At 51.2% G+C, this 21,936-nt stretch overlaps 2 protein-coding genes and 1 long non-coding RNA gene across 5 annotated transcripts; all 3 read left to right on the top strand.

Annotated features, from left to right (window-relative positions):
* Nucleotides 1-179: 179 nt before the first annotated feature.
* LOC130535908 (uncharacterized) lies at nucleotides 180-3,989 on the top strand. The gene is made up of 3 exons (XR_008953234.1): nucleotides 180-872; nucleotides 1,864-2,079; nucleotides 2,248-3,989. It is a non-coding gene; the product is annotated as an uncharacterized LOC130535908 (long non-coding RNA).
* A 738-nt stretch (nucleotides 3,990-4,727) lies between these two features.
* On the top strand, nucleotides 4,728-12,261 carry LOC130535899 (transcription factor 12-like). The gene is made up of 13 exons (XM_057051299.1): nucleotides 4,728-4,933; nucleotides 6,902-6,998; nucleotides 7,617-7,759; nucleotides 7,850-7,943; nucleotides 8,009-8,079; nucleotides 8,385-8,481; nucleotides 8,559-8,632; nucleotides 8,939-9,115; nucleotides 9,731-9,842; nucleotides 9,970-10,117; nucleotides 10,893-11,122; nucleotides 11,233-11,392; nucleotides 11,481-12,261. The coding sequence occupies exons 1-12, from the start codon at nucleotides 4,865-4,867 to the stop codon at nucleotides 11,373-11,375; spliced, it is 1,455 nt and encodes a 484-aa protein (XP_056907279.1). The 5' UTR covers nucleotides 4,728-4,864; the 3' UTR covers nucleotides 11,376-11,392; nucleotides 11,481-12,261.
* Nucleotides 12,262-13,228: 967 nt separating this feature from the next.
* LOC130535893 (cingulin-like protein 1) lies at nucleotides 13,229-21,897 on the top strand. Of its 3 annotated transcripts, none has more exons than XM_057051285.1 (19): nucleotides 13,229-13,372; nucleotides 14,277-15,165; nucleotides 15,239-15,333; nucleotides 15,680-15,785; nucleotides 15,898-15,993; nucleotides 16,078-16,226; nucleotides 16,575-16,716; nucleotides 16,787-16,999; nucleotides 17,070-17,276; nucleotides 17,354-17,458; nucleotides 17,534-17,686; nucleotides 17,864-18,034; nucleotides 18,147-18,299; nucleotides 18,830-18,919; nucleotides 19,549-19,632; nucleotides 20,835-20,959; nucleotides 21,132-21,240; nucleotides 21,307-21,470; nucleotides 21,569-21,897. In XM_057051285.1, the coding sequence occupies exons 2-19, from the start codon at nucleotides 14,305-14,307 to the stop codon at nucleotides 21,645-21,647; spliced, it is 3,102 nt and encodes a 1,033-aa protein (XP_056907265.1). In that variant the 5' UTR covers nucleotides 13,229-13,372; nucleotides 14,277-14,304; the 3' UTR covers nucleotides 21,648-21,897. The 3 variants fall into 3 exon arrangements, with proteins under 3 accessions (XP_056907265.1, XP_056907263.1, XP_056907264.1); XM_057051283.1 differs by having other exon boundaries at nucleotides 15,680-15,803; XM_057051284.1 differs by lacking the exon at nucleotides 13,229-13,372 and adding an exon at nucleotides 13,914-14,027 and having other exon boundaries at nucleotides 15,680-15,803.
* The last annotated feature ends 39 nt before the right edge of the window (nucleotides 21,898-21,936 follow it).

The following is a 21,936-nucleotide window of genomic DNA, read 5'->3' as shown; positions in this document are numbered from 1 at the left end:
GGCGCTTACCTGCCGTCAAAATAAAAGCGCGGAGCTTGGCCGCGTCTTCGCCGTTGCGGTACCACGTCACAACAAATCCAGTCACCTTAATCTCTGAAGGAATCAGAGTTCAACATGTGTATTTATGCGGTCCATTAGATCCGATTCATCCATCACAATCCTGTCCTTTTATGTCGCTTTGAGCAGCGCTTTAAACTCTTCCATGCCATTTTATACCGATCTACGCGTCCACTTTTATTTTGACGGTCCAAACCGGATGTTCGTGTTATTGTGTCCTCTGAAATGACGCTGGCTGGGGCGCCGCAGTGCCGCTGTCAGCCTGCAGGGGCGCTGTTGCAGGAAGCTGTTTGATCAGATAGTGACAATGACGGGTAAACAGCCAGGACGAATTCGCTTCACCCCCTACGCCGATTATTATACAGCCTGTAAATCCGTCTCTCTGTCTATAAATACGCGTGGTCGAATGATTGTTTCCTCTGGTTCACCAGACAGGATGCACTCTTCCCAGATTTCTTGTTGCTCATCCCGCTGCTGACTGTTTCCCCCAGGCTGAAATCTGAGAGACACCTGACTGGGAAAAAAAACAACAATGAATGAGAATGAATGGAATCGTCACTGTCTGCAGAAGAGATACTTATATATAGTTAGATCAATCTCCATCGACTCGACCTGTTTCACAAATGACACATTCGATTGGCTGAAAGTGCCCGTTTAAATAAGCAAATAACTGGCGAAGGGTCCTAAGATTCTCGCTGTGATTCTAAAAAGGACATTTCAGCTCGAGGAAGCCATCGGCTGAAGCCAAACGCGTCCCCAATAACGCGTTCTTGCATCCTGGCTTATTTCCTGCTGCCATCTGTTGATACAAACAGGTAATGTTGCTCCACCGCTCCCGAAACTTAAGGCGAGACCATAATAGACATGCACGGACAAGTCCTCACGCACGTGGGTGATGGCTTCGCAATGAGAATACAAGAACTAAATCAAAACGTTGCTGCCTGTCTTTGGTCGGCTGCTTCACTTTTCCTTGTTCATCATTTATTGATAGAGCGTCTGTTGTACTCGGGGTGGAAACAGGTTTATTCGGGTTTAGATTGAGAATTTAGATGATGCATTGTAGGTGCGGGACCAGAGCTGCTGTTAGGAGACACATGAGGAGCAAAATGAAGCTATCATCATGTTGTACTTGCTGTTTTCCCACATTTGTCCACACGGGGGCAGCAACTCCAGCATCGAGCTCTCTTGATCAGGCAAAATCTCAGTTTGAGGACTAAATGAGGGCTGAGTTGCAGGGTTTTTTTGCAACTGTTGAAGTTTCCAGAGCAGCTGAGCTTGCTAAATATCCCGTGAAGGAGCAAGTGTAAAGATCTGAGCTGCAGTGCGCTGTGCCGCAGATCTCCACTTCAGCATGAAGGTGCACTTGAAGTGTCTCTTTCCAGGACTTATCGCACGCGTCCATCAATCCTTGTCATTTTGCCGGCTTGTTAACATCACCGGAGGTGCCGAGAGGCGACACTTCGGCTCCTTCGGATGACGCCTCCTCGTTAGTCATTGTTTTCTCACTCTATTTTTGACCACCGCTTGCCGGCTATTCTGGACAGATTTATTTTACTGTCACTCTTCTGTCACTTCTGATTTGGGCCGGAATCTTTGCCCTTGCTCATTCCTCCGATTGTCGGGATTCTCACCACCCAGCTGCCATTTTTGCGGACGCCAGAAATCCGTCCAACGCAGCACGTGTGCGGTGGCGCGTTTGACCACGGATGGTCAGAGTTCCACATGTGTGTTTTATTTGACCGTTCAGCAGCGCGGCGACGCCTCAAAGCTCCTTTCTTAACCTTGCCACTTGTGTTTACCTCGTAGGTTTTGATGAATGTGGGACACTGAGATCACCGCGGTGCAGAGGTCACCGAGTCTGGCCCTCACGTGCACCGTGCAGGCCTGGACGCTCAAATCCTCTTATAACCCCCCCCCCCCCAAACACACACGCATCTTACAGCACTCAGACTACAAGATCAGCTCACCGTGGTCAGGTCTTATCCTGGAGATGCGGAACCTCGGGCGGAGTCACGCCAGCAGGTATCAAACGCCACAGACAACCCAGTGACCTCCGAGGGGAGGTCACTGGCGCGTCCTTGCAGCCTGACATCAAAACCTGAAGCGAATGTTCATCGGAGTCCCAAAACGGTCTCAGAATTCTTATTTTTCTGTTCACAACTTCTCTTTTCTGCCCCCAAACTCCAACAGGTGCCTCCGTTTTTGGAACGACGCCGTTTGTGGGGGTGAAACGCGGGAGTCCCTGATTTTGACGTCACTCGTGCGGCCCGGTCCGGTCCGGCCTGCTACTGCGGCGTCGTGCACGTTTTGGTTTTCCCTCCCTTCCATTTGGGGCGTCCTGCAGAAAGAGCGGATGGGAAATTCTGATGTCATCAACCTTGACGCAGCAGGACAACGGAGGGCCCTTGGGGGGGCCGCGATTTGGTGCCCATGTGTTTGTGCCCCGTAGATGGTGCGGTGGATGGTGTGGCGCTGCCCGCCTGTGCTGCACCTGCGTCCCAGCACGCTGATTGATCAGTTTGGTCATGTGGAATGTCACCATCTGCTCCCCGGTCCCGCTCACCCCTTCTTGTGTGAACGCCAATCACTGGCAGGAAGGTGGTTATTTAAGCCATGTCAAATCAGGCGCGTGATGATGAGCAGCGTGCCAGCAACGTTTGTCTGCTCAACTCTGACTATTACAGCAACAAAGCACCCGGCATATTTGATTCACGCCCTCTTATTTGCCCTCATCTTCTCATTTAAGACAAAATAAAATAAATTCAGATTTCTTTTTTAGATGGTTTCCGCACCAACTCCCTCCTTCCCTTCTTTTGTCCAGAACAAGGCTCCTTATTTATTTCCCCTCCGTCCCCTTCAGTTGCTCCTTTTTGGCCTCCTAATGGCCGCCGACGTATCGGGGGGGGCCATCGGGGGTGACATTCTTCATTGTAGAGCGTCACAACCAATGACATTTCAACCATGGGAAAATAAAGATATGCAAATTAGAACTCATTAACATTTGCATTACCTGTTTGAATAATCGCAGTCCTGACAAGAGCGCAATTAACTAAGATTGATGCAAAGTTCAGGGTTAGGGGACTGTATATATTTGCTCTAGGATCATTTAGCTGAGCTGTGTGTGTGTGTGTGTGTGTGTGTGTGTGTGTGTGTGTGTGCGTGTGCGTGTGTGATAGGAAAAATGATCTCTGTCAGAGGGAAAAGGTCATTCCTGAAACGCGGCTACGCTCACATTTTGGTGCTGTTTGATTTTCCTGAACTGCATCCGAGGTGCAAACAGGCGACGGGAGACTTTAGAGGGACGGGAGACGCTGACCTGCTGACCCAGTTAACTCTGGATCTTCAGGATTAGGCCGCCGCTGCTCACCTCCAGAACCGCTCAAACCCGCGGCTGATGCGTCCCTGACCTCAGATCAGTCAGGCACGTCAGTGCAGCCACACAAAAGACAGTTTCAGATTCAATTCAGGAGTTTACGTCCATATTATCAGTGTTAAGACCTCAAGACTGACATTATCAATCATTATTAAAACATCTATTTTGGAAGATACTGTTTCAAAGACTTGAAGAGGTTTATAAAACATTACTTAATAGGTTTTATTGTATCATTTAAATGTATTTTAATGGTTATTTCTATGTTACCTAATGGTAATATTATCATTATTAACTATGATTATTAACTAATTCGGTCCCCAGTTAACTTGATTGGTCAAAAACTGAACCTTAATACTCGTGTGTGTGTGTGTGTGTGTGTGTGTGTGTTGTGTGTGTGTGTGTGTGTGTGTGTGTGTGTGTTACAGTAAAGAAATATTTAAGAGTAGTTTAAAAACGGGGGTTTATCTTGTTTAAAGCGTCTTCGCTTCCATTTATTGCAAGAATTCCGAAGGCACGACCGCTCCTCTGTGATTGTTTGTGTTGTTGACGTCCTGACGCGAGTCAAACAAACAACAACAGTTGGAGAAAAGCACCAGTGAAAATCACAGTGTGGACATGAGTGGAGCATCGGCAGTAGGTCACAGTCGGCCTCAGACGTGCAGACAGAGACTTAAGGTGCAGGAAGTGGGAGTGCTCTTTCGTTCTTGAGCGCCTCACCCAGACGTCTACCGTATAAATAACTTTTAACCTCGCTCCTCGCAGCACGCCACGCCACACGTGCCTCCAACCCAAGCCTTTGCTCTATTTGTGAATGTGGGGCAGACGAGGGTGTGGTGATTGGTGTTTACTGGGAACCATTACCTGACTAACACCAGATAAGCTGCTGCGCGTCACGGCTGCAGGGGCCACGTCCACTCTTTGGTCCTGGGGAGGGACAGTTGAACAGTGACATCAGGGCTAAAATGACAGTGAAGAATAAAGCGTGTAGCCCACACTGGAGGTGGCTCCATCTCCATCTGCTCTGCTGGAGGTGTGTGCCCATAGGTGGGGGGCAAATCCCCCTTCAGTGGTGTTTTTGTGACAGGAATTCCCCCAATCGAAAAGGTCGACCAACATGAAACACGTCCACGTCCAGATCCAGGTGATCCTGCGGGTGAATGATCTGAAATAGAGTGAAAAGGAAGCAGGTTGGTCTGATCCAGTGTGGTAGGACAGAGAAGCATCAGCCACCGTCCCCCCCCCCCCTCTGCTGCTGCAATGGTCCGGCCCAGATTTGCATAAGTTGTCTGCTGGGTCGCTGCATGGCCAGCAGGGGAAGGTTAGAGGAAGGAGTGCATGTGGGTTACGTGCACATGAGTAGAGAGTCAGGAGAGAGGCAGCAGTGTGGACGGTGCTGTCAGCCCGGAGTGTCGCTCTGATCCGTGCACGTCAGTTATGTACTGTGCTCATCCTGTGTCAGGCACAGGCAACAGCTCGCTGATGTACTGCTACAACATGAAGCCGGTGAGTACTTTATTCATGTGTTCGTCCCCTCATTTCCCCGCTGAAGGGTCTGGCTGAGGAAGATGCTGCTTTGAAGATGGTTGTTGATTAGTGTTGTCATGAGGTGGCAAACATCTGCACGTGGGACCTCTGGGAAAGTTACTGTTGCGTTCGGGGACGTTCCGCGGTCCTGGAAGAGAATTTCAGAGGTGATGTCTCAAAGTTGGCAGATGTACAGTGTTGTCCTGTGTGTGTGTGGTGTGTGTGTGGTGTGTGTGTGTGAGAGAGAGAGCAGGGTGATGTGAGAGGTCGTGGGTTGTAGGTTGTGCTGGATGTGTGAAGTTGGTCACATGTTCCAGAAAAAGAACAAACATAAAAACCTGCTTCTCCTCTTGGATCCAGTTTTTCTCAGCATGTAAATGAAACTCGTGAGAACATCTGCAGAAATGGGGATCGGCCCCAGATTTCCGCCGCCCTCTCGGTCGCTCGTCCTTTGATGTTGACAAAACGCAGCGGCGAGACTCGCGCTCCCCGCCGGAGCCCGGGCGGCGTGCAGTCAAGTCCAGCAGCAGAAAGCATCTTGACATGAAGCAGATTGCTGCTATTGCTGTTTGATTTAGCGCTGCTGCGTTGGAGCGGTCCCTCCACCGCTGCAGCCATTATCAAAGGCTGCTTTGATCTCTGGGACACTAACCATATCCAGACATCGTGGATCACAGAGGCAGAAAATTGGTTACATGTGGCTGAGATGGCCATGGTGGAGCACGGCATCGGCCCTGAATAGCAAGTTGATATTCCACTCATCTAGCATGATAATGCTCTGTGCGTTTACAAAACAGTGCTGCTGTGCTTCTTTTTTAGCACCTATAGGTTCTGGTGGAGGGAAAAAGGGGGATAAATCCAGAGAAACACATGTTTATGGGTTTAAATATATCATCACGCCGATTTAGTAGAAATGAATTGTCTTTGTTGTGGTCTTTAATTTTCTTATCACTTGTGATAGCATGATTGATGGTTTCTAAATCAATGCTACACTAACACAGGATGCCATGGTGACGGCCCCTCTCCGGCGGGGGCCAGAGAGGGCGTGCTGGGGCGGGGGTGTGACCATTATTAACGGGTCGCCTGCTATGCTGATGGTAAGGAGGACAATTGGCTTTATCCTGCGCCATATGCTGCCCGCGGAGGCTCAGACGGGCCCAGTGTCAGCAGGGGCTCCTCTGTTTGGCCTAGCCCACAATCACCATGGGACTCGTGCCAGCCAGGGTCAGGGCTGCGCGCGTGCGTGCGCTTAAGTGCGTGCGCGAGTGCGTGTGTGTGTGTCAGACTGGAGCGTACTCAAGAGAGTCTTTAATAGCCTGCTTTACAGAACTTGTCGTCTGGGTAACTGACACCCCATTGATGCTGTGCAGGGAGGTTTATTTTCATTTCCTGGGGCACATCAAAGCGATGGAGGGATGTGCAGGTGCAGCCCAGACCTCTCGGTGCGTCTGAGGGTGTGAGCATGTGTTAGCGTGTTTCCTATGCATATGTGCAGGTTTCAGCCCTCTGTTTTACAATTAAAGAAGGATGGGGGGGGGCTGTTTGGTTGAGTCTGTTTTCTATTTCACCTCTTCCTTCAGGAAGGGATCATTAGGCCGGGACTCATTTCTTTGTTGGGCTTGAATATGTGGAGGCCTGTAATTCAATTGTACTTGAGAGCCGCATCCTCGTCCTCCCATGCCAGTCAAACCTGATCACGATTAGACCGGGGATTTCTCATGCTGAATGGCTCCTAAAGCCGGATGAGGAGGTGCATGGATCTGCAGCTTATGGATTATCGCAATAGCTCTAAGTGTGCATCAGCCCTCTGCTTTGTTTTTCCTAATGCCGTTTCTCCACCACGCACTCTCGTGACATTAATTTAAAGGACACAGGCACACGGTTTCTATGCATTATTTATGCCTCGGAGTGTCCCAACACGGCTCGTAAACAAGCTCTCTCTTTCAGGTTTATGGACAGTCTCCAACCAATGACGACATCAACCACAACCATCTCCATCCATCCATCAAGGCCCCCGGCAACGTGTTGGCCAGCACCTTCTTCGGTGAGCTCCAGCACTCCGTTCGCTTACGTCTGTCTTCCCGCCACGATCCTTTTGGGCATCTATCCATCCACGGAAATCACAGCAACCCCGAATCACGCGAAGGCCGGCTGCACCGCACGGAAAATAGACCCGCAATGCAAACGCACACCGAAGAACAGAGATAAAATATGAACGCGCCAGCGGTCAAGAGTCAACTAGCAGTGAGATCAGTAAAAAAAAAGGTTTTTATCAGGGAGCAACATGGATGATTCCACACCTTCACCCACCGTTGTCGAAATATTTAAGCATTATTCGCAATAAAAGGCAAATCGATGCTAAAGTTCTTGCACGTTAGAACATTACGGAACCAAACATCCACCCTCAAGCTGCTGTTTTCCTGGGATCATTGTCAGGTTTTCCCAGAAGGTAGAATGAAAGGGATTGGGTCACGTGACTCACGGAGCAGTTAAAGGGCGGTAAATCTGATAAAGTGTCCGATGATGTCACGTCGCTCTGATAGAAGAACGCCGTCCAATCACTGATTCAGCGATAAAGTGCCGCGCCGTTACCGTACGGAGCCACGCGGCTGCTTGAGATGCTGCTCCTGTTCCGGCTCCGATATATCGTTATCCGTTTCAGAGGGGACGAGCAATTCTCCCGACATCTGGAACGGCATAAATGGGCTGAACCAGCAGGGCTATGAAGGTGCGCTGGGAGCAGCCACGACCCACCAAACGCAGCCGGGAAGCTACAGCAACCTGCAGCCGACGCACAATCACATGGTGAGATTTACCGCCAGGAGGCGGGATATTGCCGCCACAGCACTTCTAAGCCCCCCCGAAGGATTAAACACATGTTTGTTTACTGCTCAGGACTACTCTCCACATCCAGCCATGGCTGCTGACATCAGCAGGGGTCTCCCACCAATGTCCACCTTCCACCGCGACCCCTCGGAGAGTTCAACAGGTGAGTGAAGTGTTCTTAGATGCACTTTTTTACCCACACATCTGACTGAGGATTCCATTTTTCAGTGTCGGGGAGCCACAGAAACGCCTCTGCGGGGTCCCAGACGGGCGACACTTTGGGCAAAGCGCTGGCCTCTGTGAGTACGAAGCAGCTCATATGTGTTTTAGTGGGCTTTAACAGTCAGGCCAGGGCTTAAACCCGAGCTGGTGGCGCCCCAGAGGTGTCGTGCTAAAGGAGAATCGCAGTTCGCCCTTGCCAGCTACAGACGGGCGCGTAATACAGAAGCACTGCTGGAGCTTTAACTGGCTGCTGACCAGTAAAATATCCAGAATTGATGAGGGGATGTCAGGGTATGAGGCGGCAGCTGTACGTAGAAATGACCAGCTCTGCTTTTATAATGATCCATGTTCTGCCCCCGCCCCCGCCCCCACCTACCACCAGATCTATTCCCCAGATCACACGAGCAGCAGCTTTCCCTCCAGTTCCTCCACGCCGGCGAGGTCTCCGTCCCCGCTGCAGAATGCGGCGGAACCTGCAGGTAAAAACGCGCCGCTCGGGCTAAAACGTCATCGCTCGCCGCCTCTTTGGGCTGATTCGATGTTTCTGTCCTCTCAGGCAACAACCTGTGGCCCCGGAGGTCGACTCAGGCCCCCGTCTCGCCGCACTACGAGTCCTCGCTGATATCACTGGTACAGAAAACCGGCTGAGCTCAAAACATTTTAAAGGGCTGCAAATGGGGGAAATGACGCCTTGGTCCTTTAGTCGGGGATTTTGGCGTTTCCTAATATTTTGTGGCAGCTGTTGGGTCACGGCATGACACAGGAAGTCACCACACCTAGCCAGGAATTAGAGCCAGATTAGCGGTGGTCCTCTGAGGTAGCGACTGGTCTGGTGAACCACGGGCCAGTTTTCCCAGTACACCAGATGGGGAGTGTTAGAACAAGCTCATCGAGTGCCCCCACTCAGGTTTGACTCTCTCTCCCTGCTGTTTGCAGTCTCAGGTGGAGGATCGGCTGGACAGACTGGACGATGTGATCCACGTGCTGAGGAACCACGCCGTGGGCCCCACCGCCGGCCTGCCCGGCGACATCCACGGCTTGGTGAACCAGAGCCACCACGGCCACCTGGACTCCGCCGGCGGTCTGCCGCTCACCTGCCACCCTGCAGCCATGGTTAGCAAACACTTCTTTGAAGTATTTAAGGAAGGAGTGGGCAGTGTGTGTGGAACTTTGGGCGGCGTGTGTGCAGCGTATGTGCGTGCCTGTATTAAGTTTCAGGAATTTTCCGACCCCTCGGGCCTGCATGTTTTTGTCGTGTTAATGTCGTCCTTGAAATAGGAAACGGAGCACAATGGGCAGATCGGACAGCATGTGTGGACGTTAATTTCACACTGGGCTAATGGGGGGAGGCCTGCATCGTGCCCTCCCATTCCAGCATGTTTCCTTTTCAGCAAACCAGGGGATTTTAGCCCAGCTGGAGTGGAAGTATATGCAAGGGAAAGGGGTTTTTAATCTAATCCTTTGGGGAAGAGGGTGGAGGGGTATTAAATTCTCTCACTTTTTTTTTTTTTTAATGATGTGTCGGCTAGAGAATCATTCCTGAAGAGAATTAGTGGTATGTTTAGGAGGCACATAGTAGTTTTAAGGGATGGATTAAGATTGCCCGAGATTAAATTCTGTAAAGCGAGTGCGATGTCAGATCACAGGGGGCAGATGTCGGGTTCACAACTCCTATCTGTCCTGAGAACGCGCCGCCGTCTCACCCCGCGTTTCTTCTGTGTCACCAAGGTCGACGGCCTCCCGATGAACAACAATCACTTCCAGAGCCGCACGCAAAATGGCCACCCGTACCCGGCCAGGCAGAGGGCAATGCTTCAGCCGATGCACAGTGGAGGCAGAGGCGAGTCATAACCTATCACTTCCCCTCCTTTTTACGCCGCATCCCATCACTTCGGCTCCTTCCGATCCTTTAAGAAAGCACCGGCTGTTGTGGCTGAACTGTGTTTCGTTGCCTGTGTTTCTCGTAGCTGGTCTGGGAGTTCATGGGAATCCGGAGCTGAAGATGGAAAATGGGGAAGAGATGAGCCAGATGAGCCAGGGTCACAGCTCTGACAGCCAGAGGTCGGACGAGGAGGGCGAACAGAAAGCACAGGGGGAGAACAGCCAGGGGGACAGGTAAGAGCTCACCACCACGCTGAGAGTGCACCAGAAATGTGGGGTTATTTCCCACTGCAAAAATCCCTCATGCAGACACAAGTCGTGTCATTAGAATACCGTCCGACCTCCTGCTGAGGAGGGCAGCTGTGGCAGAAAGCTGATTTTGCCTCCATTTCTTCTGTTGAATTCAATGAAAACAAAGACAAGGACTGAAGTGGCTCTGAGCAGAGGTCACTTTGGGACATTCTAATTCCTGACAGCGGCTCTGGAGCGCATGTTTTCTTTTTATCCAGCTCTACTCGAAGATAATGATGTTGATGTATGCGGCTGACCCTCCAGCTACAATTTCACTTGGGCGAATGGAGAGAAACGCAAAGTCCAGCTCTTCGTTTTAAGTGTTGACAGTTACTGTTCTTAAAAACATTCACTTCATTTAAATTTCTATGGTTTAATTGCAATGACACTAAAGTTTATATTTGACTTGGCAAATTTAGAGTTTCCTCTTACGAGGTTTAATAGCCTGTAGTTATCCCCGCGTCCGGCAGGGGGCGGAATCTACAGCCTAATCAACACAACGCCGTTTAAAAACAACAATCTCATTAAGACTCGACAATTAATTTGAAATTATATAATAAAAGCGAAAATCTAAATAAAAAAAACTAATTTAAAAAAATAATGTTTCCTATGCACTATTACTACCCCAAAGCACCATTCTAAGATTTAGTCAAATAGTCAATATTTAGAAGAAATGAATGATCACAACTGAATCTGACCGATGTCGCTGATGTTGTAGCATCCACGAAGACGAGGATCTGAGCCCGGAGCAGAAGGCCGAGCGTGAGCGCGAGCGGAGGATGGCCAACAACGCCCGCGAACGCCTGCGCGTGCGGGACATCAACGAGGCCTTCAAGGAGCTGGGTCACATGTGTCAGCTGCATCTGAAGAGCGAGAAGCCGCAGACCAAGCTGCTGGTGCTGCATCAGGCCGTGGCGGTGATCCTCAGCCTGGAGCAGCAAGTCAGAGGTCAGGGGAGAAAAAAATAAAACACACCAAAGCTCTCGCCATCTGAGGGCTCGACAGGAAACCGCCAGAATTTGGAGCCAAGCGGGGAATCATTTGCGTCTATCCCACAGAGAGGAACCTGAACCCGAAGGCGGCGTGTCTGCGGAGGCGAGAGGAAGAGAAGGCGTCCGCGGTCATGACAGACCCCCAGGCCATGCACCTCGCGTTTCACCCCAACCTGACAGATCCCTCAAACCCCATGGGCCACCTCTGATGGTGCGACATCATCACGTATGTAGCCCTCCAAGCAGAGTGTGAAAGGGGAGCTCGGTGGTCCCCGCTGTTCCTGACACTGTTGTGTCTCTGATGCCAACGACAGGAGATCCCGGGAGCATCCAGATGTTTCGGACTTCGGGCAGAGACGTCGACCGCTCTGCTGGGCGATGCAGTGGAACAATCACCTCCCGACTCCCCCAAACAGACTTCTAACGTTGTGCCTAAAGTTCTCTTGTGACAGACAAATGCATTGTAAACTGCAGATGTTTTGTACATACAGTATTTTGTATATTTATTGATTATCTGTCTTATAACAGTATATCTGAATGGGTGATTCTATTTACTTTTAATGTGTGTCTGAAGATTTGTGTGTGCGCGCGCGTGTGTGTGTGTGTGTGTGTGCTGGGAGTGACGAGACCTTCAAGAATGTTCTTCTCTACGTGGGCATCCTCTGTCAGTTGTATATTTATGACCAGATTGTGTTATTCTTCACGACACACTTGTGGACCGACTCCGACTTCCTCTCAGTGTAATTAAGGCTCTCCAGATGTAGTTGAAGCTCTGCATGTTTGAGTTTTAAATGAGTTCAGTTTTTTCCAAGTTATGTAACTTATCTTTTATACAAGTACTGTGACTTTCATAATGTAAGTATTTTCTTTTGTCGCTCTGACTTTACACAGGATTCTCTTTTTGTGTAGCTTTTCTAGATGTACCTGAGCAGTATTATAACTCAAGTGAGATCTTCTGGCAAATTAGGATGCTAAACAAATAAACATAACCTGAAATACAACAATCATAACATGTACAGGATGTGTACAGTATAAAGTAGCCTACAGGCATGTGTCAAAATCATAATGTAGCAATAAATTTTCTTTTTTTCCAAAGAGTTTGAGTCACTTTTTTCAGCTAGCAAATTGTAATTCAGTTAGCATTGTGGCTGATATACTGTATATAATCACATGTTCTAACATTTAAAGGTCTTTAGGGTTCAAAACTTAATTCCTTAGTTATAAAATTACCACGATAAACCAGGTTTTACAATTTTTCCCCTTCTGCCACCCCACCAATGCTACTAAATTTGCCATCTGCCACACTTAAATATATGCTAAAGATAGCACGAGGCTATTCATCTGCCAAAACTATATTGCCACAGAGATCTAATATAAACACTGTCTACATCAACCACAATTGTCTATGGCTGTCACACCGCATCTTGTGTATGTGTACCACAACTATATACCTGCCACAGCTAACTAACATCTGCCACAGCTAACTAACATCTGCCACAGCAGTCACAAAGCGTGTGTGTGCCAACGTAATGTAAACAGCCACAAAGGTTAAATCTAAAACATACATCATACGGCACACTAAAATAAATTGCTAGCCAAAGTTGACAACAGCTATGTAATAACCATCTTTATACTATATTATATATATATTATTTTAGGCCTTGATTGTTATGCTAATGCTATAAAGATGGATACTAGGCTCCTTCTGAAGGTATGCCGCGGGTTCTCATATAATACTTTACCAGGGATGTTTTATTTGTGCTTTCATGCTGCTGGATAATCTTTAACTTTTCCTTTATAAGTGGTTGTTGTGTGGCTGGAAATGACGTCACCAGCACGTGACACCGACGCCGGTATTCCTTGGCTCGGCGGCTTCACTTTACAATGGGAGGAAGTGGGTTCCTATTAAACGCCGATATTGGGGGGGGGGGGGGTCAAATCCTCTAATAAAATCTTTTTAAAGCAGAAAACAATCAACCCTGAAGGCAAATAGAAAGCAAATAGGCGCTGCTATGCATCTACTTGTCTTTAGGGCGCGTTGCGTGTTTGTTATCATAAGAATGTAGCGGGAGCCGCGGTCACGTGACCGGAGTATCTGGCAGAGGGTCCGTGAACGCCTCACGGAGTACAATCGTCTCCGGGCGGAGGAGGTGCAGGGGGAGGAGGTGCAGGACTCCGCTCGACCCTCATACTGGATACGCAGCCGGTAAGTGTGCTCCCCACATATAGAACGTATAGATTTTGTTTCTTAAAAAGGGAAAAGTGGATTTTTTTCCTACCTTTTCTGGAGCGAGTGCGCGGCGGCGGCTTTGAAGTTCACCGTGAACTCTCTCTTCTCTTCAGCAACTTTAATGAACCTGCTGGAAAGATTCGAGTTATTTTCTGCTTTTTCTTTAGTTGTTTGACAACTGTCGCCAACTTGTTTAATCTGAACATTGGGAATGAATCCCAAAGAAATTAAGGCGTATCGGTGTTAAAAAAAAAGATTCCGTCTTATTTGGAATCTCACAAAATAACAATACAATTAAACTGATAATAGATGAATACAATTATTAACAATTAGCATTTGTTTTAACCTGACCAACTACTTTTTGACAGTATTATTGCTGTTGTTTTGTCGATATTCTTAACAGCGGCAGTAATTTAGACAGATTTAGACACATTTGAACGCCTCTTCCAATCACTAATCAGGTCCTTGAAGGTGAGGAGAACGCGCTCCTTCTGCAGCTTGACAGTAGATTGTCTGTTGACGGTTTCCTCAAGTGTTGATCCATGAAGTGGGTGACGACACCCCGGAGATGCCAGTCAGCCGTCGTCGTCATGCACTTGTCTCACATGTGGCTGCACAATAGTGCACTGTGGTGAGCACACAGGGTAGCTGTTTTCATTGCACAGCAATATCAGGCGCTCGCTCACATCCATTTATTGTTGGCCTTTTTTTTTGCGTTGGCTGAGTGCAGCTGTGCGAGGAGCTGCCTGGTGATCTGCCTGCTGGTGCAGCTCCGTCTTTACCTCAGTGTTGTGTAAATAGCTGCAGCTCGACAAACCTGACGCATCAGTTCCCGTGCGGGGTCGACCTTCCTCACCGCCTTTTTTCCCTCCCCCACCAGATCATCTGTGAACTCATCGTGAGGCAGGATGGAGTCTCACAGACTGAGCCGAGTGCCGCAGCACAGTCCCAGGAGCGGCCCGGACAGCCTGTTTGGAGTCAGGGTCCAGGTTCAGGGGTTCAAAGGTCAGCCCTACGTGGTCCTTAACAGTTCAGAGAGCCACAGAGACATCTCTGTCATCACTCACCAGGCTGGGAATAATCCAGGCCCGCTGAGGAGGCCTGTGGATGAAAGACACTCTTCCCCTGAGCCAAAGCCATCTTCAGCCTCCCCCATGTTGCATTACCAGAAACACCCGGAGATTCTGCGACCTTATGACCCCCAATGCAATAACCTGAGCTTCCTTCCTTCAGCTGTTTCAGTCGACGGACCTGAGCAGCCAAAGTCCGGCCAGACAGCTCATGCCAACAAACCCAGGATACCTTTGCCGGCCGAAGGCCCAGAGGATCTGAAGTGCGAGGAATCTGAGGCCAAAGCACCACCTAGAGGTCGACAACTCCCCGCAAGGTCACCAAACGCCGTGGAGACAGAGTCCATCTTATCTGTGGGGCAGCTCATCAACCAGTTCAACAGCAGCCAGCGGCGGGGCAGGGGAGGCCCACGGAACAGGCTGGACCCAGAGCAGTGTCAAAGGTCACGCAGCTTGGACAGCAGTCGAACCTCAGAATCTTCGTCCTCATCCTCGTCCTCCAGCAGAGCTTCGTCTCTGAGGGGCGCCGGGGCCGAAAGCTCCGGTGCCATGTATCCTCCGGGGTCAGCCAGGGCTCGACTCCTGGGCGGACGGACCTCCGTGGCGAAGAAGAAGGAGGGGGAGCAGGCGGTCGGTCACAATGGACAGGAGGCGACGCTTTTGGGTCACCAGACTGACCTGGACAAAAGGGACACGCAGGTAACGCCGTCCACTCCCACAGACAGCCCTCATTTAGACGCAGGTATTTATTTGCAGGATGTTCTCTAACCAGGTCACCCCCGATCTTCTGAAAGGACAGCAAGAACTGCCAGTGGACCCACCCGAGGACGCCACCAAACAAGTACTCTTCACTTTCCTCAAAAACGGGTGAGCGTCTTCGCCACAGCGGCCGGGCTAGCGTCAGAATTCGGGTTTGTTTTGATATCGGCAACGCTGAAGCAGCAGATTTCCGTCGACTCCGTAAAGGTTCTCCCAGCCAGTTTTAAAGATCCGCACACAGTCTGATAGCGGGGCGCTGATCCAGCTCATGTAACCGTCAGGAATGTGGCACATGAACTTCACCACATGGAATGTTTTAAGATCTGTCAGTGTGTTTTATTAAGTGTGCGCTGCTGCAGTACGGCCCCCCCGTTGGTACAGGCTGGTGTTTTCGCGCCACAGACGTCTTTACGGTCTTCAGGAGGAGTAAACAGTTGTGTTTCCTGTCGCGCAGGACCGACGATGACCCCGCGACTGAGAGGAAAGTCGCCTCGCTGCTTGAAACTGTTAACAAGATCAAGTGGAAGCCTGCTGAGAGTCTGGACGGGCGGGAGGAGGAAGTGCGTCCTGGAGCAGATGTTTGTGCCCGTGTTGCTTCACTGATGTCCTTGTTAGAAACAAATGGTGATACTCAGTTGCCGTATGTCCCCCCCCCTCCCAAATGTCATCCAGGATTACTCAGCTCAGGCAAGGTTTTTGCAGGAGAAACAGGAATCGCTGGAAAAAGAAATGTCCCAATTGAAGCAACAGCTGGAAACTGAGATGAAGGTGTCCTGCTGTCGCGTCCTGCTGATTCATCTCTGAGGCACACACTTCCTCTTCCTGTGGCTGATCTTCTTTTGTTGTGCGCAGAATGAAAAGACCCTGGCCAAAGCCTGTGAAAAGGCCAGATCGGAGAAGAAGAAACTACAGGAAGAGCTGGCCAAAAGTCAGGAAGAGCTCCTCAAACTCAGGGACAAGCTGGTGGAGACTGAGGCTGAACTTCAGGCAGCTAAACAGGAGTGAGTCTCGCCGTGGAAACCGTAGAAACGGGCAAATCCTATCGTTTGTGCTGGTGTTACCTTCAACTGATTAGAATAATGACTCGTCGTTTCGAGGAATGTTGCTGTCTTGCCAAGAATTACACCAGAAGAGGTTATCTCAAGTTTAGCTCAACAGTCTTCCTTATGCTCCTCCTTTGTGCCTCTATGTCCCATTTAACCACCAGCAACACCCCACTCAATCAGTCCCACTAGAACCCGTCCAGGTGGTGTTTTTCTTTCATGGTGAACTTCCTCAGCTGTGGAATCCACCTCTCAGGATCCACTGTGAGGTTTTTAGCCTGCGGTGTTTGACTTGTGTGCTGTCAGGTTGACCCAGATGAAGGCAGAGAGAGAGCGAACCAAGACCCAGATGAAGGATCTAGAGCTGCAGCTTTCTGAGATGCACGACGAGCTGGACCAGGCTAAGAAGACAGAGTTGATAGACAGAGACAAAGACGTCCTCCTGAAGGTAAATGAAGCTCTGCAAGCAGCCTGGGCAGCCTCACAGTCAGGCAGAGATGTTGCCCTGTGTCCGTCAGGATGTGGTGCAGCTGCGCGGCGACTGCCAGGACCTGCTGCAGCAGAAGGAGGAGCAGGAGGAGCTGCTTCGCCAAAGGGAGAAGGAGCTGGACTCCCTGAAGGGAGCGCTGAAAGAGGAGGTGGAGACCCACGACCAGTACATGGCTGCTCTGAAGGAGGAATATGAAAACGAGTTCCAAAAACTGCTCGGGGAGTTCGATCTGTTCAAAGAGGTGATATTTTAGACTGAAAAACTCCCAAATCCAATCAGTCCACAGGTTATTGGAGTGTTCTGCCTCACAGGGCCACAGTCAGCTGGGCCAAGAGAGGGCCAGAGCAGAAGAGGAGAGACTCTCAGCCAATTCCCAGTTGGAGGATCTGATCCTGCAGCGGGATCAGCTGAAGGGGAAGGTGCAGGGCCAGAACCTTAAAGTGGATCAGCTGAATCAGGCCATCCAGGAGCTGAAAACCACAGAGAGGCTTTTGGAGCAGAGAGCAAAGCAGCTGGAGGTGAGACACACTGGAAACGCCGCCATGACACCTGCTCCGCCCCCGCCTGCGCCTCCTAACCTGTCCGCAATCCTCAGAGAGAAAAGCAGCAGGTGGAGGAGGCCCTGAGAGATGCGAGGAGAAACGAGGAGGAGATGAGCCAGTCGAACCAGACGCTGCTGTCGCGACTGGAGGAAGTGCAGGTAAAGCCAAGCTGCTGGCGGCCATCTGATGGCACTCCTCGGTCTTCACCGTTGCCTTTTCTTCTCTTCTCACAGAGCAAGATGGCCAGGCTAAACCAGGAGCACAGGGAGTTAAAGGAGAAGCTGAAGGAGGAGAGGAGACAAAGAGAGGAGCTGTGGAAGACAAAAACACAGCTGGAGGACGAGAGGAGGCTGCAGGACAGAAGTGTGGAGCAGCTGCAGAGAAAGGTGGAGACAGAAACGGGGAAAATAACTTCCCCTGCTTTGGTTTCCATCACAGGAAAGCTGGGAAGGTTCCCTCTGTTGAGATGTTTCTGGTGGAACCAGATCAACTGAGACACTGTTGGTTTCTCTGTTCTGCTCCGAGCTCGTCTGGGCGTGAAGGCTCGTTGTTTCTGTCCCCAGATGACCAGCATCATCGAGGAGTGCGAAGCCTCCACAGACGTCCTTCAGAACCAGGTTGATGAGGCCAGAGAGAGGAGTCAGAGGGAGCTGGACGAGCTGCGGCGGCAGCTGCAGGAAAAAGGCGCCGAGCTGGAGAAATCCCGACAGGCGGCCAAAAATCTGCGGGACGAGGTGCGTCGCGGACTCCCCCCCTCCCCCCACCCCCCCCGCTTCTGTCTCGAGTTCAAACCTCTGACCTTCTGACCTCCGTTCGTGCTCATCCCGGTTTCTGTTGCATGCTCAGCTGCTTCCTCTGGAGGAGGATCTGCAGCAGTGTCAGAGGCAGCAGCAGGAGGCCCAGCAGAGGTGCAGGCAGCTGGAGCAGAGGGTGGAGGAGCTGGAGGAGAGGAACGCGTCCACGGTGGGGGAGAGGGAGCGACACCTCAAACTCTTGGAGGCAAGTGTCTCTGAACCGTCTTCAAAATGGAGTCTGTATCTTACAGGGTCGTTCTGAATATTCTATACTGGTTATATTCTGTACTGGTTATATTCTGTACTGGTTTTGAACCTTTGCTCTGCCTTGAACATCTGTTTGAGGAGGCGTATGAACAGTATTTTGGCCGGAACCCTCGTGTAGAATCGTACTGTTGTGGTTTCTTCAGGTGTGAACCGACCCGTGTTCCTGTTCCTGCTGACTGGCCTCTGAGTCGGCACTGTTTGTTTTTCTGATGACAGAGACGTGACACAGCGTCACTGTTGACTCTGCTTTCGTTCTGGAAAAGCTGGTGTTTACTGTACAAAGTTACCCGACCAGTTTAGGCGCTCGCCGCCATCCAACCTTTTGCCACGGTCGCAGCCACGTCCACCCAGGCTCCTTCCGAGGCCTGGGGGGGGGGGGGGGGCAGACTCGGGTCCTGTGTCCCGGTGCGGTGTTTGTGGATCTGCTGCTGCTTTGACACCCTCGTTGGTTGTTCCGTCTGCCCTCAGGGACGCCTCAGACAGCTGGAAGAAGATCTGGGCGAGGAGCGCTGCAGCGGCGACCGCATGATGGAGCGTTTGGACAAAACCAAAGCGCAGGCAGGTTTCCTACCTCCGATGAGGTTTTTCTTTCTGTCTAAAGTTTCATTTTGGGATGGCGAGCCTATCTGAAACCTCCCAGCTGTTTTAGGTTTGAGCACCCAGCCCTACATCTGTTTCCACTATGAGCAGATTGAGGGTGGGGTCTGCAAATTTCCCCTCAGAAACTGGCGAACGTTGTCCGGCTTTCCCCCGTTGCTTCACTGTGATCTCACACACATTTCTTGGTCCCTGGTGTCTTGATGAGAGCCTCCGTGACCTTAGTGTGGCTGAAAAGTAGGCCAGCATTCATCAGACTAATTGAGACTAAAACACAGGCACGCCCCCTCGCGGGGCCTCTAGATGTTATTAGAGAGGAGATCCACTAGATCCAACATGCCTGCCCTTACCAGACAGCCTTTCCTTTCATTGGTCAACATCTGGCTTCCCTTTTAATAAAGGACCATCGCATCTTCGTTTCTTCTTCCTCATAATGTAAAATGGAGATGAGTTCAAGCTGCAGCTCTGTGGATGCACGGGACAGATTAAAGCACAGAGTAAATGCTGAAAATAGTCCGACATGTGAGCACGTTCGCTGGAATCTGCAGGTTTTTGCATCAACGTGTGATTTTGTTGTTTCTGGAGGACAGATGGACCAGATGAGGACCGAGCTGCTGCAGGAAAGAACCGCCAGGCAGGACCTGGAGTGTGACAAGATGAGCCTTGAGAGACAGGTACTGACCCCTGGGACAGGGACCGAGACAGGTACTGACCCCTGGGACAGGGACCGAGACAGGTACTGACCCCTGGGACAGGGACTGAGACAGGTACTGACCCCTGGGACAGGGACCGAGACAGGTACTGACCCCTGGGACAGGGACTGAGACAGGTACTGACCCCTGGGACGGGGACTGAGCCCTGGGACAGGGACCGAGACAGGTACTGACCCCTGGGACAGGGACCGAGACAGGTACTGACCCCTGGGACGGGGACTGACCCCTGGGACAGGGACCGAGACAGGTACTGACCCCTGGGACAGGGACTGAGACAGGTACTGACCCCTAGGACAGGGACTGACCCCTGGGACAGGGACTGAGACAGGTACTGACCCCTGCGTTTGGGACTGGCCCCTGGGACAGGGACTGAGACAGGTACTGACCCCTGGGACAGGGACTGAGCCCTGGGACGGGGACCGAGACAGGGACTGACCCCTGGGACAGGGACTGAGCCCTGGGACAGGGACTGAGACAGGTACTGACCCCTGGGACAGGGACTGAGCCCTGGGACAGGGACCCAGACAGGTACTGACCCCTGGGACAGGGACTGAGCCCTGGGACAGGGACCGAGACAGGTACTGACCCCTGCGACAGGGACTGAGCCCTGGGACAGGGACTGAGCCCTGGGACAGGGACTGAGACAGGTACTGACCCCTGCGACAGGGACTGAGCCCTGGGACAGGGACTGAGCCCTGGGACAGGGACCGAGACAGGTACTGACCCCTGGGACGGGGACTGACCCCTGGGACAGGGACCGAGACAGGTACTGACCCCTGGGACGGGGACTGACCCCTGGGACAGGGACCGAGACAGGTACTGACCCCTGGGACAGGGACTGAGACAGGTACTGACCCCTGCGACAGGGACTGACCCCTGGGACAGGGACTGAGACAGGTACTGACCTCTGGGACAGGGACTGGGACAGGTACTGACCCCTGGGACTGGGACTGGGACAGGTACTGACCTCTGGGACAGGGACTGGGACAGGGACTGACCTCTGGAACAGGGACTGACTTGTCTGTAGTTCTTCTTGAACCTGTCCAAGAATGTTTGTCCTCGTGTCCTGTCAAACGAAGCTCCTGCCATTCCTGCAGCTCTCCCCCTCAGCACACTTCAAGTCACACGCGTTTGGATCATTCCCACCTTTTCTTGTCCATCAGAACAAAGATCTGAAGAGCAGAGTGACTCACCTGGAAGGATCCCAGAGAACCAGCCAGGATTCCCTCGTCTCCAAGCTGAACGGCCGCATCCAGGAGCTGGAGGAAAGGTTGCAGGAAGAGGAGAGGTGAGGGTGTGTAGAGCTCAGAATGTGACAGACACCAGATACCTGATGGAATCTGCTCGCGTCACTTCCTGTTTGACCGTAAGCGTGAAAATAACCCTGGTCCAAAACGCACTGGGAAGGAGTTCGGTTACAGGAAGCTGCCTCAGTGATGTGATCTGGCTCTCTCACGCAGAGACAACAACAACCTGCAGCAATCCAACCGCAAACTAGAGCGCAAAGTGAAGGAGATGAAGATGCAGGCGGACGACGAGCACGTGAACCTGCAGAGCGAGAGGGACCAGGTCAGATGAGTGAGAAGCCCCAAGCAGGCGCGGCAGGCTTGGCTGACCATGGAATCTGACTTTCAGCTGAACCAGAGGCTGAAGACGGCGAAGAGGCAGATGGACGAGGCGGAGGAGGAGATCGAGCGCCTGGAACACGCTAAGAAGAAGCTGCAGAGGGAGCTGGACGAGCAGCTGGAGGCCAACGAGCAGCTCCACGGCCAGCTGAGCGCGCTGCGCAGCGAGATAAGGTGACTCCTCGCTGTCTCACACTCCACCTCTGGGACCTCATCGCTCTGGACACCTCAGCTCCGCGCTCAGGTCTCACAAGTTCTGTTTTAATCCTCAGGCGTAAGAAGAAATCGCCTTCTTTTGGGAGAATTGCCGAAGATGCTGTGAACGACGGTGACGACCTGGGATCAGATTGATCGGCGTGAAATTGGATACCGAAACCCTAAAAGCTTAATTTCAATAACAAACCCAAGTGTGGCTGCTTCTGCGTGTGAACCACGCGTCGCCCCGCCGGTGCTGCCCCCTTGTGGCGACACGGGGAACGACTACGATATCTGACCAACTCATATTTTGCAAATTGATTCATTTCTTACTTAAGTTATTTGCTGAATGGTGTGTGTTAATATACTGTCACTGAAAACTCCTAAATAAATGTGTTGAAACGAGTTCCCCATGTTCAGTGATGTTTGCACACACCCCTGCTGC

The sequence above is a fragment of the Takifugu flavidus genome, chromosome 13 (assembly GCF_003711565.1).
Source record: "Takifugu flavidus isolate HTHZ2018 chromosome 13, ASM371156v2, whole genome shotgun sequence".
Classification (NCBI taxonomy): domain Eukaryota; kingdom Metazoa; phylum Chordata; class Actinopteri; order Tetraodontiformes; family Tetraodontidae; genus Takifugu; species Takifugu flavidus.
Note: the sequence above shows the minus strand (reverse complement) of the source record. Positions and strands in the feature narration are given on the sequence as shown.

Excerpts from the sequence above, each read along its gene's own strand:
- LOC130535893 (XM_057051283.1), top strand. The coding sequence starts at position 14,305 with ATGGAGTCTCACAGACTGAGCCGAGTGCCGCAGCACAGTCCCAGGAGC. Across the intron at positions 15,994-16,077 it reads AGCTGGAAACTGAGATGAAG|AATGAAAAGACCCTGGCCAA; the intron begins GTGTCCTGCTGT and ends TGTTGTGCGCAG. Across the intron at positions 19,633-20,834 it reads AGATGAGCCTTGAGAGACAG|AACAAAGATCTGAAGAGCAG; the intron begins GTACTGACCCCT and ends CTTGTCCATCAG.
- LOC130535899 (XM_057051299.1), top strand. The coding sequence starts at position 4,865 with ATGTACTGTGCTCATCCTGTGTCAGGCACAGGCAACAGCTCGCTGATG. Across the intron at positions 4,934-6,901 it reads ACTGCTACAACATGAAGCCG|GTTTATGGACAGTCTCCAAC; the intron begins GTGAGTACTTTA and ends TCTCTCTTTCAG. Across the intron at positions 7,944-8,008 it reads CCCCTCGGAGAGTTCAACAG|TGTCGGGGAGCCACAGAAAC; the intron begins GTGAGTGAAGTG and ends TCCATTTTTCAG.